This window comes from Orcinus orca, chromosome 13, assembly GCF_937001465.1.
Source record: "Orcinus orca chromosome 13, mOrcOrc1.1, whole genome shotgun sequence".
NCBI classification, from domain to species: Eukaryota; Metazoa; Chordata; class Mammalia; order Artiodactyla; family Delphinidae; genus Orcinus; species Orcinus orca.
The window spans coordinates 51676344-51689314 of record NC_064571.1 but is presented as its reverse complement, the minus strand read 5'-3'; the positions used below and the strand labels follow the sequence as shown (position 1 = coordinate 51689314).

The 12971-nt window shown below is 43.4% G+C and overlaps 1 protein-coding gene across 2 annotated transcripts in view; it reads right to left on the bottom strand.

Annotated features, from left to right (window-relative positions):
* Positions 1–10389: 10389 nt before the first annotated feature.
* FSHR (follicle stimulating hormone receptor) overlaps positions 10390–12971 on the bottom strand; it is a 166767-nt gene continuing 164185 nt past the window's right edge. For both annotated transcript variants that reach the window (XM_004264960.1, XM_004264961.2), the window contains one exon: positions 10390–12204. In XM_004264960.1, coding sequence (XP_004265008.1) covers positions 10971–12204 — 1234 coding nt within the window. In that variant the 3' untranslated portion in view covers positions 10390–10970. The remainder of the gene's footprint in view (positions 12205–12971) is intronic.

Below are 12971 nucleotides of genomic sequence, written 5' to 3'. Positions count from 1 at the left end.
TGTATCCTGTAGTTTCACTGAATTCACTGATTAGATATAACAGGCTTTTGGTGGAGTCTTTAGGATTTTCTATATACAAAATCATGTCGTCTGCACACAGAGATAATTTTACTTCCTGTTTTCCAGTTCTGAATTCTTTTTTTCTTTTCTTTTGGTGGGGGGGTGGGTACACGGGCCTCTCACTGTTGTGGCCTCTCCAGTTGCGGAGCACAGGCTCCGGACGTGCAGGTTCAGCGGCCATTGCTCACAGGCCTAGCCGCTCCGCAGCATGTGGGATCTTCCCGGACCGGGGCACGAACCTGTGTCCCCTGCATCAGCAGGCGGACTCTCAACCACTGCACCACCAGGGAAGCCCCTGAATCCTTTTATTTCTTTTTCTTGCCTGATTTCTCTGGCTTAAGACTTCCAGTACATGTTGAATAGAAGTGTTGAGGGTAGGCACCCATGTCTTGTTCCTTATCTTAGAGGAAAAGCTTTCAACCTTTCACCATTGAGTATGATGTTAGCTGTGGGCTTGTCATATATAACCTTTATTATGTTGAGGTATGTTCCTTCTATACTCAATTTGTTGAGCATTTTTATCATGAATGGATGTTCAGTTCTGTTAAATGCATCTATTGAGATGATCATGAGTTTTATTCTTCAGTCTATTCATATTATGTACTACATTCATTGATTTATGTGTGTTGAACCATCCTTGCATCCCAGGGATGAGTACCACTTGATCGTGGTATATGATCCTTTTAATATGCTGTTAAATTCAGTTTGTTAGAATTTTACTAAGAATTTTTGCATCTACATTCATAAAGGATATTGGCCTTTAGTTTTTGTTTCTTGTAGTGTTATTATCTGGCTTTGTATCAGACTAATGCTGGCCTCATAAGATGAATTTGGGAGTGTTCAGCTTTTTGGAAGAGTTTGAGAACTATGGTAATGATGATTCTTTAAGTGTTTGGTATAATTCACCAGTAAAACCATCTGGTTCTGGGCTTCTCTTTGTTGAGATGTTTTTGATTACTGATTCAATCTTCTTATTGGTCTGTTCAGATTTTTTATTTCATCATGATTCAGTCTGGTGGTTGTATTTTTTAGTAATTTAATCTATTTCTTCTGGGTTGTCCTATTTGTTGATGTATAATTGTTCATAATAGTCTCATTATCCTTTGTCTTTCTGTGGTATCAATTGTAATGTCTCCTCTTTCAGTTGTAATTTTATTTATTTGGGTCCTCTCTTTTCTCTTGTTGCTTAGTCTAGCTAGAGGTTTGCCAATTTTCAAAGAGCCAACGTTTAGTTTTGTTTTTTTAATTTATTTTATTTAGTTATTTTTGGCCATGTTGGGTCTTTGTTATTGTGTGTGGGCTTTCTCTAGTTATGGCGAGCGGGGGCCACTTGTCATCGCGGTGCACAGGCCTCTCACTGTCGTGGCCTCTCTTGTTGCGGAGCACAAGCTCCAGATGCGCGGGCTCAGTAGTTGTGGCTCACGGGCCTAGTTGCTCCGTGGCGTGTGGGATCTTCCCAGTCCAGGGCTCTAACCCGTGTCCCCTGCATTGGCAGGCAGATTCTCAACCACTGCGCCACCAGGGAAGCCCCAACTTTTAGTTTTGTTAATCTTTTCTATTATTTTCCTGTTCTGTCTTTCACTTATCTGCTCTGGTCTTTAGTTCCTTCCTTCTGCTAACTTTGGGTTAGTTCTTCCTTTTTCAGTTCCTTGAGGTATAAAGTTAGGTTGTTTGAGAGCTTTCTTTTTTCTTAATGTAGGCATTTATCACTATAAATTTTCCTCTCGTAACTGCTTTTGCTGCATCTCATAAGTGTTGGTATGTTGAATTTCCATTTTCATTTCCCTCAAGATATTTCTTTATTTCCCTTTTGATTTCTTCTTTAATCCATTGGATGTTCAGGAGCATTTTTGTTTAACTTCAATGTATTTGTGAACTTTCTAGCTTTTCTCCTGTTACTGATTTCTAGTTTCATACAATTGTGGTCAGCAAATACATTTGATAAAATTTCTATCTTGAATTTGTTGCAACTTTTTTGTGGATTGATTATATGCTTGATCTGCCCTCACAGATGTGAGACCTCAGGCTCTCACAGGCCACAAGAGTATTTGTAGGCAAAGGAAGTAGTAGGGATGCTGAAAACCTTCCTTCCCTTTGCCAAGATTCCCATTACACCCCATCCCTCCATTACTATGTGGAAGCTGTTGTGATTGTAGTTTGTATATTAAAGAATTTTTGTATTAAAATGCCTGTCTAAAAATAAAAAATATTTTATCTAGGGGGAAAAAAAGCCTTGAAAACCTTCAGTAGTTTTCTCAGTAGTAGGGATGGGGGGCATCAGTCCATCTCCATTTCTTCATGCAAACCCATCATTAACATCTGCAGTATTCAGGTTAAGGGTGCCAATGGAGGTATTGGACCCTAGCTCCTCCCTTCACCTCCCATCCTGATTCCATCCAGCCTGGGGCCACCCCAGCCTGGGCCTCTGAGCTCCATCAACACCCTGTGAACTGTGATCCTCAGGCCTTGTGGTATGCACACTGTGGGTGTGGTTCACCAATTTGGGCAGGAGATTTTGGGGGCCCTAAGTATCAGCACATTCAGTGTAGGCTTGGGTGGTCATGTTCCCTTGGCCTTGTGGACTCCTAGACTCCTTGGCTCTGGGTGGGGCATGACTGCAGGAGGCCAGAGTGGTGTCCAGGGCAGGGACCTAGTTGCTCAGATCTAAGGGCACTTCTGTCCTCATATTGCTTTGTTGTGAAATGACTGATTGTGGCAAAGAAAAGGGCCCAGGCCATGGAATGGTCTTATTCTCTTTAAACAATGGCTCTTTTAGGGATGAACAAAAATACACTTAAAGATTATTCCCTTCTTGAGGAAATAATTTAGTTTTCAAATTCCTTCTTAACTACCTCGGCCCACAGCCAAGTTTGGCCCATGCGTTAGGGCTCTCCTGGGTTAGAGTACACTTCATGGACTTCATTGTTTTTCCTTCTGGCTTTTGCTGAGCTCAGCTGCCTGCCAGTCAGGGGGGTCCTGTGCTTGGAGTCAGGAGGAGAAATGTTGTACAGGGAATTAGTAAAAATCCTACTTGAGTGCTGGGCTTTGCTTTGTGATTCTATTTTCCTTGTTCATTGGATTAAATTCACACCATCAAGGCTTCACTGTGACCTGTGAACACCAGCTGTGAGAGAACGTGGTCGCTGGTTAGCTGTTGTTCCGGTCCTGCTGCCGGAAGTGTCTGATTTAGGCTACTGCCCTTCATTTCATGCTGAGACTGGTGTTTCCAATATCTCGACTTTTAAGTAATTCTAGGAGGGGGAGAGCAGGAGACTGGAATTCTAGTCTCACTCTGCCTTCCCTTAGTGTGTCCAAACCTCTGAACGGTGATTTCTTCTTTTTATAACAAAAGAATACTTCCTACCTCACAGAAGTGTTTTGAGGACCTAATGAGCCAATAAAAGTCAATGTCTTCTGGAATGCGTAAAACTCGCTGAAATTTAAGAGATTATTATCACTATGGTGTGAACCATTTATCATCTCCTTTACAAAATGACAGCTCTGCAGGAGAGCAGCTTTGTAGCAGGGAGGATGGAGAGACAGTGGTGGAGGATGTAAAGTGTGGGCTGGGGAAACCAGAAGGATGGGGGCCCAAGGAGGATGAGGTGGAGCAAACTGTTAAAGGAAATGAAAGTGGCTGAATTCAAGATCTCCTAGTGTTCAGTGAAGGCTAGGCCAGGCCATCCACGCACAACAGCTCAATAAATACTTACTACAACCTTTCCAGTACTTTTCTGCCGCTTCACCTTTCCAGAAGTAAAGCTATCACAGTGACCTGGCTCCCTGTAGTTTTTGTCCTTGTCCCTTACTACTCTCTCCCACCCCCTTTTCTCTGCTCCGGCCACACCGACCTTATTTTGCTGGAACTCAACGAGCTTATCATAGCTGGAGGGCTTTTGTGCTTGCTCTTCCCTCTGCCTGGACCGACCTTCCCTCAATATTCACGTCTCACTTTCCACTTCCTTCCTGTTTTTAGTCAAACGTCACCTTTTCAGGGAGGCCTTTAATTATTCCCTGACAGTTTATATCATATCCTGCTTCCTTGATCGGTGCTTTGTCCTGGGCACTTACCACTGTCCAGCATTCAGTACCTTTTACTTATTTCGCTTGTATGTCCTCTGTTCCCTCTCCTAGAATGTAAACTCCATGAGGGCAGAATTTTTGTTTGATTATTTACCACTGTTCTTCCAGTGACTGGAAAATTCTGGCTTACGCTAGGCACTCAGTAGATATTCTTCGAGTGAATGAATGCAAAACAGAACCGTGTGGGCTTCTTCAGAGTTTTTGATTTCTGGAGGTAGCCACCAGTGATGTAATTTATCCCAACAGCAAATATTTACACAATTCCAAATGCTAACCATTATGTCTTTCGATTAGATTCCCTCCCACAAGTAAATTGGCTCTTGAATTTTGATCTAAAGCTGTTCACTGAAATACATAGCAAACTAAGCTGCCTTAAGCACTCCAGACATCCTAGGAAAGAGGGATTAACACACCAGCCTGACTGACCCACAGCCAATGTTCTGTTGGCTTAAGGTGCACGGGGCTCTTCCAGGGCTGTTTCCTGGAAGCACTACCATGGACTGTGGCACTGGGGAGCCTGGGCTGGAACCAGCTCATGCTATATTTGGAATAAATAGAGAGGAGGATTTTGTCAGAATTTCTGCAGCGATGTGGCCTGTGAAGGATTCCCATCACTTTATAGACAGACAGTGTATTCTTATCGGTATTTTTCAAGTTTTCTTCCTTCCTCTCCTTCCTTCTCTTCCTCCTCCTCTCTCCCACCTAAAGGAAAACAGAAACACATAACCCCATTTGGTAGATTGATTTTTGGGAGACTAGGAACCCTGTGGTACAGCTTATGCTGTTTATGAAACAACTTAAAACCTTCTTCACCCAAGCCTCATCTTTATGCACCTCATTAATACATGGAAGTTTAAATGACCCTAGCTAATGATACATGGGGGAAAAAATTGCCTGAAAGTTCTCTAAATGCAGAGCCAAAGATGCTCTTTGCATCTTATTATGTGGAAAATATCACTAAAAAGAAGATGATTTTTATAATATTCTTTTTGTATTTGTTTATGAAGAATGCGTCAAGATTCAAGGAACCCTGTGTTGTAAAGAAAACAGAAGAACAGGAAGCAAGAGCACACAAATCGTGCTCTTACAGACTTTGGGATTTAGTGCATTTCTGAGACTTTTCTATCCCAGAACAGAACACGCAGAGGCTGTGGGTAATGCTATTGGAGAGAATAGAATATTATGAAGACCTGGGGTCCTGAAGAAGATCAAACTGTCCTTATACTGATGTCTGAAGTGAGGAGGCCTTGAAGACCTTCAGCAATATTTTTCCGTTACTAATCCTTTGAACCAGATCTTGGGGATCCAGATCATGTTACACAGAGCCCTGGGAAGTCTAAACACCATGGTCTGACTAGTGGGCCTTTCTACTGGGATCTAAGACTCAGGCCATTCAGTGTTTTGAGTTGAACCCTTTGCAACAAGTTGAAAGCATTTTAAGCCCGAGATGGGCAAGTTCTAGCCCAAAGAGATGCAGTCTGGGCCTGGCTCCCTTCCACAGTGCTCCTTTGTTTAACTTGTCCTGCCCTTGTCTCTCTCCTTCTCCTCATGTCTTCCTTCTTCCTAACCTAGTGCGTTTCTTTTGTTACTTTTTTTCTTTATTCTCCTTTTTCTTTTCTACGTCTTGCCTCAAACAGGGCATTTCTTGGGCAATGTCTGACTCTAGTGGTTGCTTTCAGATCTGAGACACTTTTGAAGTTTGTTCCAGGGAGGAGTAGAAGAGACTAACATGGGGAGGAGGAGAGGGGCTAGGTGGAGGGAGAGAGGAGAGAGGGACGAGGACACAGAATGTGAGGTGTCAGTGTGCCGTGTGCATCTGACCTGGAGCCTCACGGTCTTCATCCCACGGGAGGGGATCTGAATTGACTCAGGGCGGAGGATGAGGTTGCCATCATTCCTGCCGCTGTAGCTCCTCCTCTGCCGCCCTGGCTGGCAGAGCCATCCTGCTGCCCTAGAGGCTAAATGTGGTACGGCTTCATTGTCCCACCTCCCTTACAGCCAGGGTAGTAACCTTCAGGAATGGGGAGGAAGGAATGTTTGCTGAGGGTCTTTGGGGAGAAATTTTCTCCCCTTGAAAAGAAAGGTGCATGGAGGAAGGACCTCTCTTCTTTGTTTCTGGATTTGTTCATGCCTACCTGTGGTGTCTGGAACTGCTACAGCGACCTTGCTACCACGAGGGAGGCGTGGCTGAACACTCCAAGGATGGTGGGGCAAAAACATGGATAGGTCTTAGGTCCTTGAGACCATTAAGCTGCCCATCCAAGTCTGGAGCATCTTATATAATTGGCCTCATTACTTAAGGTATTTTTAGTTGGAATTTCTGCTGCTTGCAGCTGAATGAATACATTTTGATGAGAACCAGCAAGCATGACCTCATGGTTGGGCTTTATTTTGTGCTGACTTCTAGTTAGTTTCTTTAATGTTATATATTAAACAGACACAACTTTCTATGTATTTGTCCTCTTTATCTAATGCTCTCTTCCCTCTCTCTCTGGATCGCTATCCAGAGTCGGAAACTTCATTCTTTGCTTGTCTCTATACATTTTCCTAATAAAATGAAATACTTCATAAACCCAAAGCTTGCAGCCATGACACTAGAATAAAAAAATCAGTTTCAGTGATGTTTTGCTGATTTTCTCATGAATGCTAAATGATGCTGGCCTAAATAAGGCAGAGTATCACTTCTGGTATGATCTGTTCTATCTTGCTGATGCAAGCGCAAGAAGGGCTTTTCCTCTTGTTTTATTCCACCCTCCATGTATCCCTTCCAGAAACAGGGTCTGAAGGGTACCTTATATTTAACATATGGAGCCCTGTGGTGAAATACAGTCTCCAGTGCCATCACCGCTCCTCCCATTATTGCTTCTGAATGTGGCAAGATAAAAATTGTTTATTAATCTGTATACCCAGTTCATCATTTCACTCTGTTCCCTAAGAGCTTCTGGATTTGCTCATTCAGTTTCTTTGCTCTGACCCCTCCAAGGGGGATCCTATACTGTCTGACAGCTTCTTGGGAGTCAGTGAAGGAGAATCAGGAGGAATGGGGTGTTGAGGAGGAAGGTGATATGAGAGGCTGGCCAGGATGGGACTGAAGGAGATTATGGTGGGTTAAAGTTTGAGGAAAGATACATGGGAGCAGGTCCAGGTTGAGGTTGGGGGGTGGGAGGTAAACATGCAGGGCTGGCATTCACCCAGTTTGTATCAGGATGGCCCAATGGATTGCTCACAGCCAGGGTTCATTCTGAGATCAGTACCTGGGTTGTAACAGTTGTTAATATTTTGACTATCACCTCTGGAGACATGTGTGCTTTAAGAATTCTCTGGGAGATATTGGCCCTCTATGGTGTTCAGGATTATAAATAAAAGTTTTAGAAAAAGAACAATTTGGGATAACATTTTGGCATTTATTTTGGTTGTGTTTCTTTTCTTTTTTTGTTTTTGTTTTTCTGTTCCTTTCCTTCCCCTTTCCTCCTTCCCCATCCCCCTTTCTCCATTTTCCCTTCCCTCTTTCCCCTTTCCCCCTTCCTTTTTCTTTTATTTTCCTGGGTCACCACTTACACTGAAGCATCCCTCTGGGAGGTGCAGACTAGAGGTGTTACCTGTATTGTTACTGTTTAGGGGCAAGAGTAACTGATACACTGGACTCAAGTTGTTTTTCATTCAAATACAGGAAACAGAGAAAGTGTTTTTCCCTTAGGACTTGTCTGAAGGGTTTAGAAACACTGAATTTAGCTACCTATAAATATATTTGCTTACTTGAGAAAAGTCTTCTCTCTTACCAGGAAGTATAGTGACAGAGTAATGCAACAAAAGTCTTCTGAGCTTCTCTTGGTGTAAGTTTATCTTTGAACATATTCTTGACTCTCAGAACCACTGTCTGTTAAACCACTGGGTCATCAGCAGCTATGCTGTGAAATAATTAACACTGTATCCTGTTTTTCATTTAACTGCTACTTACTTCTGAGTCCAAATTCAGAAATACATTCCCTCTCGCCACAAACAAGGAAGAAAAATGATTGCAGATGGAGTTGGGAGAGCCCAACAGTGCGGCAGTGTGGCATGGGGGCCTGGGGAGGAAAAAGCTAAATAAAAATGCTTCATTTTCACATAGCTCTAGACCTGTGCTCTCCAATAGAAATATAACATGAGCCACAAACATGATCCACTTAGGTAATTTTATTTTATTTATTTATTTTTATTGGAGTATAATTGCTTTACAATGGTGTGTTAGTTTCTGCTTTATAACAAAGTGAGTCAGCTATACATATATATACATCCCCGTATCTCCTCTCTCTTGCATCTCCCTTCCACCCTCCCTATCCCACCCCTCTAGGTGGTTACAAAGCACCAAGCTGATCTCCCTGTGCTATGCGGCTGCTTCCCACTAGCTATCTATTTTACATTTGGTAGTATATATAAGTCCATGCCACTCTCTCACTTTGTCCCAGTTTGCCTTTCCCCATCCCCGTGTCCTCAAGTCCACTCTCTAGAGCTGCGTCTTTATTCCTGTCCTGCCCGTAGGTTCTTCATAACCTTTTTTTTTAGATTCCATATATATGTGTTAGCATATGGTATTTGTTTTTTTCTTTCTGGCTTACTTCACTCTGTATGACAGACTGTAGGTCCATCCACATCACTACAAATAACTCAATTTCGTTTCTTTTTATGGCTGAGTAATATTCCATTGTATATATGTGCCACATCTTCTTTATCCATTCAGTATGGAGGTTCCTTAAAAAACTAAAAATAGAACTACCATATGACCCAGCAATCCCACTACTGGCACTTAGGTAATTTTAAATATTCTAGTAGCCTCATTAAAGGATATTAAAAAATAGATGAAATTAATTTTTAAATATATTTGTCTCAGTATGTCCAAAATAATATTGTTCCAAGATGTAATCAATATCAAAATTTTTGAGATACTGTAATTCTCTTTTCTCTGCACTAAGTATTTGAAAGCCAGTGTGTCTTTTACTTACAGCACGTCTCAGTTCAGGCTTGTCAGATTTCAGGTGCTCAATAGCTACACGTGGCTAATGGCTCCTGTACTGACCAGCTCAGCTCTGTACTATTTCTACGATACTTATTCCATTTCTCACTGATGCTCATAATAGGTCAAGATGGTGCCAGGTCACATCAGCAGAGGTGATTGCTTTTTCTTCAGCCCTCTAAGGACTCCCCTGTTAATGCATTTGGGACCAACTTTTGAAATGGGGCAAGAGAAGGAGGGATTGGCTTTGACATGGAAAGAAGATGCTCTCCGAGGAGACTCGGAGTTTTGTGGGCTGGTCATGGCACAGTGCTTGATGGGGATTTGTGGTTGGTATCTATGATCCAGATTATCCAGATGGAGTCAAAGGTGGAAATAGGGGAAGTATAGTTATTTATCAGGAGTAACATGATGTGATGGAATGAGTTCTAGATCATGGTCGGGAGAACTAGGCACTAGTCCAGGCATTGATCTGGGAGGAGAGAAGTAAATTGACATTCAACAAGCCTATTACAGCATCAGGCACTTTACACCTATTTCCTTTTCCAATTCTTATAGTAAGCTTAATAGTTAGATGTTATAATCAACTCCCATTTACAGAGGAAGACACTGAGCCTAGGGAGGAGGAGTCCTGGCTTATCATGGAGTAAGAATAAAATCTCAGCTCCGATTCCAAAGCTGCTATGTTTTTAACATTATAATCCACATGCACGCCATATAGGTTGTGTCTTCTATCAGGGTTTGACTGAAGAAGCAAAAGCAGTCATGCATGCATGTAGGTATATATGGGGTAAATATTTGTTACAGGGAATTGGCTTACGTGATTGTGGGGATTGGTTAAGTGGTCTCTGTAAGGGTGTTGTCTCTACGTCTGATGCTAGAGCTTGAAGTCCATAGGGCAGGCAATAAAGGGAAGATCACGAGCATGCTTGAAGCCAAGCCACAGGCACGAGACGGAACCCCACAAGGTCAAACTGAGCTCCATTTCTGTTATTGTGGCTTCTGACCTTGGTGATAAGTGTTCTGCAGAAGTTGGGGTTCTTCATCGTGGAGCTAAACACATATACCTGGCTTAGGAGGCAGAGAACCTGAAGAAGATTTCAGGGGATAGTGGAGCCATTGCAGGCCCAGCTGTTGCATCACAGCAGTGAGCTGAACCAGCAGCTGAGCAACAAAGCGTAAGTGAGAAAATAGCTGCAGCTTCCCTTCCACCCTCCTATATTCCTGAGAGTCATCCCTGTGGCCCACATGGGAAGCATATAAGAAAGGGAATTCTGGCAAGTGTAGTTCAGCCTACTCAAGTTGACACATTACAAAGCCATCACATTGGTGCTCAGTAGATATTCGTTGAGTGAATGAATGAATGAATGAGTATTGTGCTGCCTCTCTTGGAAGTTCCCTGGGAGTCAGAACACTTAATTGTGGCTCTGCCTCTTGTAAGCCAAGCAATTTTGAACAAGTCACTTAACCCTTCGAGTCTTGTTTTTCTCATCTATAAAACTCCAAGAATAATTCCTGTTCTGCCTGTTTAATAGGACTTTTCTAGGGATCGGCTGAGATGACCCGAACAAAAGCACTTTGAACATTTATAAAGGATAAAACAAATGTGATGTAGCATTACATTATTTTAATTATTAATGTTGTTATTAATACTTCAGCTTCCTAATGAATCACATAGAGTTAATAGTTTCTGACTAATTTACCTTATGGATGTGCCCGGAAGATTAAATTAGATGAAGCACGTAGAAGTGCTCTGTCAGCTGTGCCATGGCATATTCTTCAAAGGCAAGACTTAATTGTCATTCAACACTCAGAAGCGTTTGCACAGTGTGTTTTAGTTCTGGGCTAAATGGCTTAGGGGGATAAGTGTGTAATTGGAACCATTGGTAGCCCTGGGAACTGGAGGGCAGTGGCCATTCCTTGGATGAAAGTTGTGGGCAGTGGATGAGGTTTCTGTCCTATAGGTCTGGGCTTGCATTTCATAGCAGCCAAACTTGCTCAGCAGAATGAAGAAATCCCTGCGGAAGTTCTTGGTGAAGATAGCGTAGAGGAAGGGGTTGGCACAGGAGTTGATGGGGTAGAACAGGACCAGGAGGATCTTTGACTTGGACACAGTGATGAGGGGCACCTTGAGGGAGGCAGAGATGGCAAAGAAGGAGATGGGCGCCATGCAGAGGAAGTCAGTGAAGATGAGCATGGCCATGCGCTTGGCAATCTTGGTGTCGCTAGAGGAGGATGTGATGTTGGGGTTTCTCACTGTGAGGTAGATGTGAGTGTAGCAGCCACAGATGACCACAAAGGCCAGGACGTTGAGCACAAGGAGGGACATAACATACAGTTGTGACAAGGGGCTGTCGATATCCATAGGCAGGCAGATGCTCACCTTCATGTAGCTGCTGATGCCAAAGATGGGAAAGAGGGCGACTGCACAAGCGAAGATCCAGCCCACCAGCATGACGCTGGCAGCATGGCGGAGCTGTACCTTGCGTTCTAGCTGCATGGCGTGGGTGATGGTGTGCCATCTTTCCAGCGTGATGGCTGTCAGGGTGTAGACTGAGAGCTCACTGGCAAAGACGGTGAAGAAGCCGGCAGCGTCACAGCCTGCTCCAGTTTGCCAGTCAATGGCGTAGTTGTGGTACTGGCTTTTGGTGTGGATGTCAACTGACGCTATGAGCAGCAGGTAGATCCCAATGCAGAGGTCGGCAAAGGCCAAATTGCACATAAGGAACCGGGGGACTGTGAGCTTGTATTGGCTGGTGATCAGTATTAAGAGCACTAAGATGTTCCCAGTGATGGCCAGGACGCTAATGAACCATATCAGGACCCTGAGGATACCATACCCCATGATATCTTCACATGGATTGAATGCATCTGGCTCGGGGGAGCAAGTGATGTCAACCACGTCATTGCATAAGTCATAGTCAGGTTCACTGTACATCACGTCAAATCGTTTGGCGTAGCTGGACTCATCGTCTTCTGCCAAAGAGACTCTCTGACCCCTAGCTTGAGTCATATCATCGACTTCTTGCCTGAAGATAGATTTGTTGCAAATTGGATGCAGGTCAGAGCTAGAAAAATACAAAAAGGAATAGAATCAATATGTTGGATCCAGATTGGCAAATATATCACTGTCTTTACACGGGGCAGAGAGTGGGGTTTCTTCCTGAGAGTTTTTTTTTTTTTTTCTTCTAACAGTTTGTCTGCCCTTGAGGCTAAACTCAAGGGTTAATGCTGCTTACTGTAAATGAACAGAACAACTCGTGCATATATTCCTAGAGTTGGATGGCCCACTGGGGAAACCATCTGGCCACAACCTGAATGTGGGGAGGAAGGCGCCTGGGACTAGCTAAGCTTTGCTGTTAAGTGCAAATAATTTACAGACGATATCAACTCTACCCTCACCCTTCCCCATCTCCATTCAGCTCTCTCTTCATATGCCTGAGTAGTGTATACCCCCTTTCCTCTACTCTAAACTCCAGTCCTGGAAGATCTGGACTGTTCTCTGACTCAAATAAGAGTTTATTTTATCTACATAAATTAGAAGATCAGAGGCTGTAGATCAGACCCTGTCCCTGGCTGTTTGGTACTCAGGCTACCAGGAGGTCTGCTAATTCGCCTGAAATGTTAGGGAGGGGCTTATTCTTTATTATTTCACTCCCCAGGGGCCACAACAAGCCTCAGGCATGTATTTACAAGGTAATCCTGGCTCTCTCACATTAAGTAGTTCGCTAGTGAGTGCCCAAAAGGGCAAGTGCAGGTGCAAGGGGCCTAATTTATTCCAAGATTGTAACTCATTCCCCGAGGAGCTGCCTCTTCTCCGGCTCACATTTCTGTC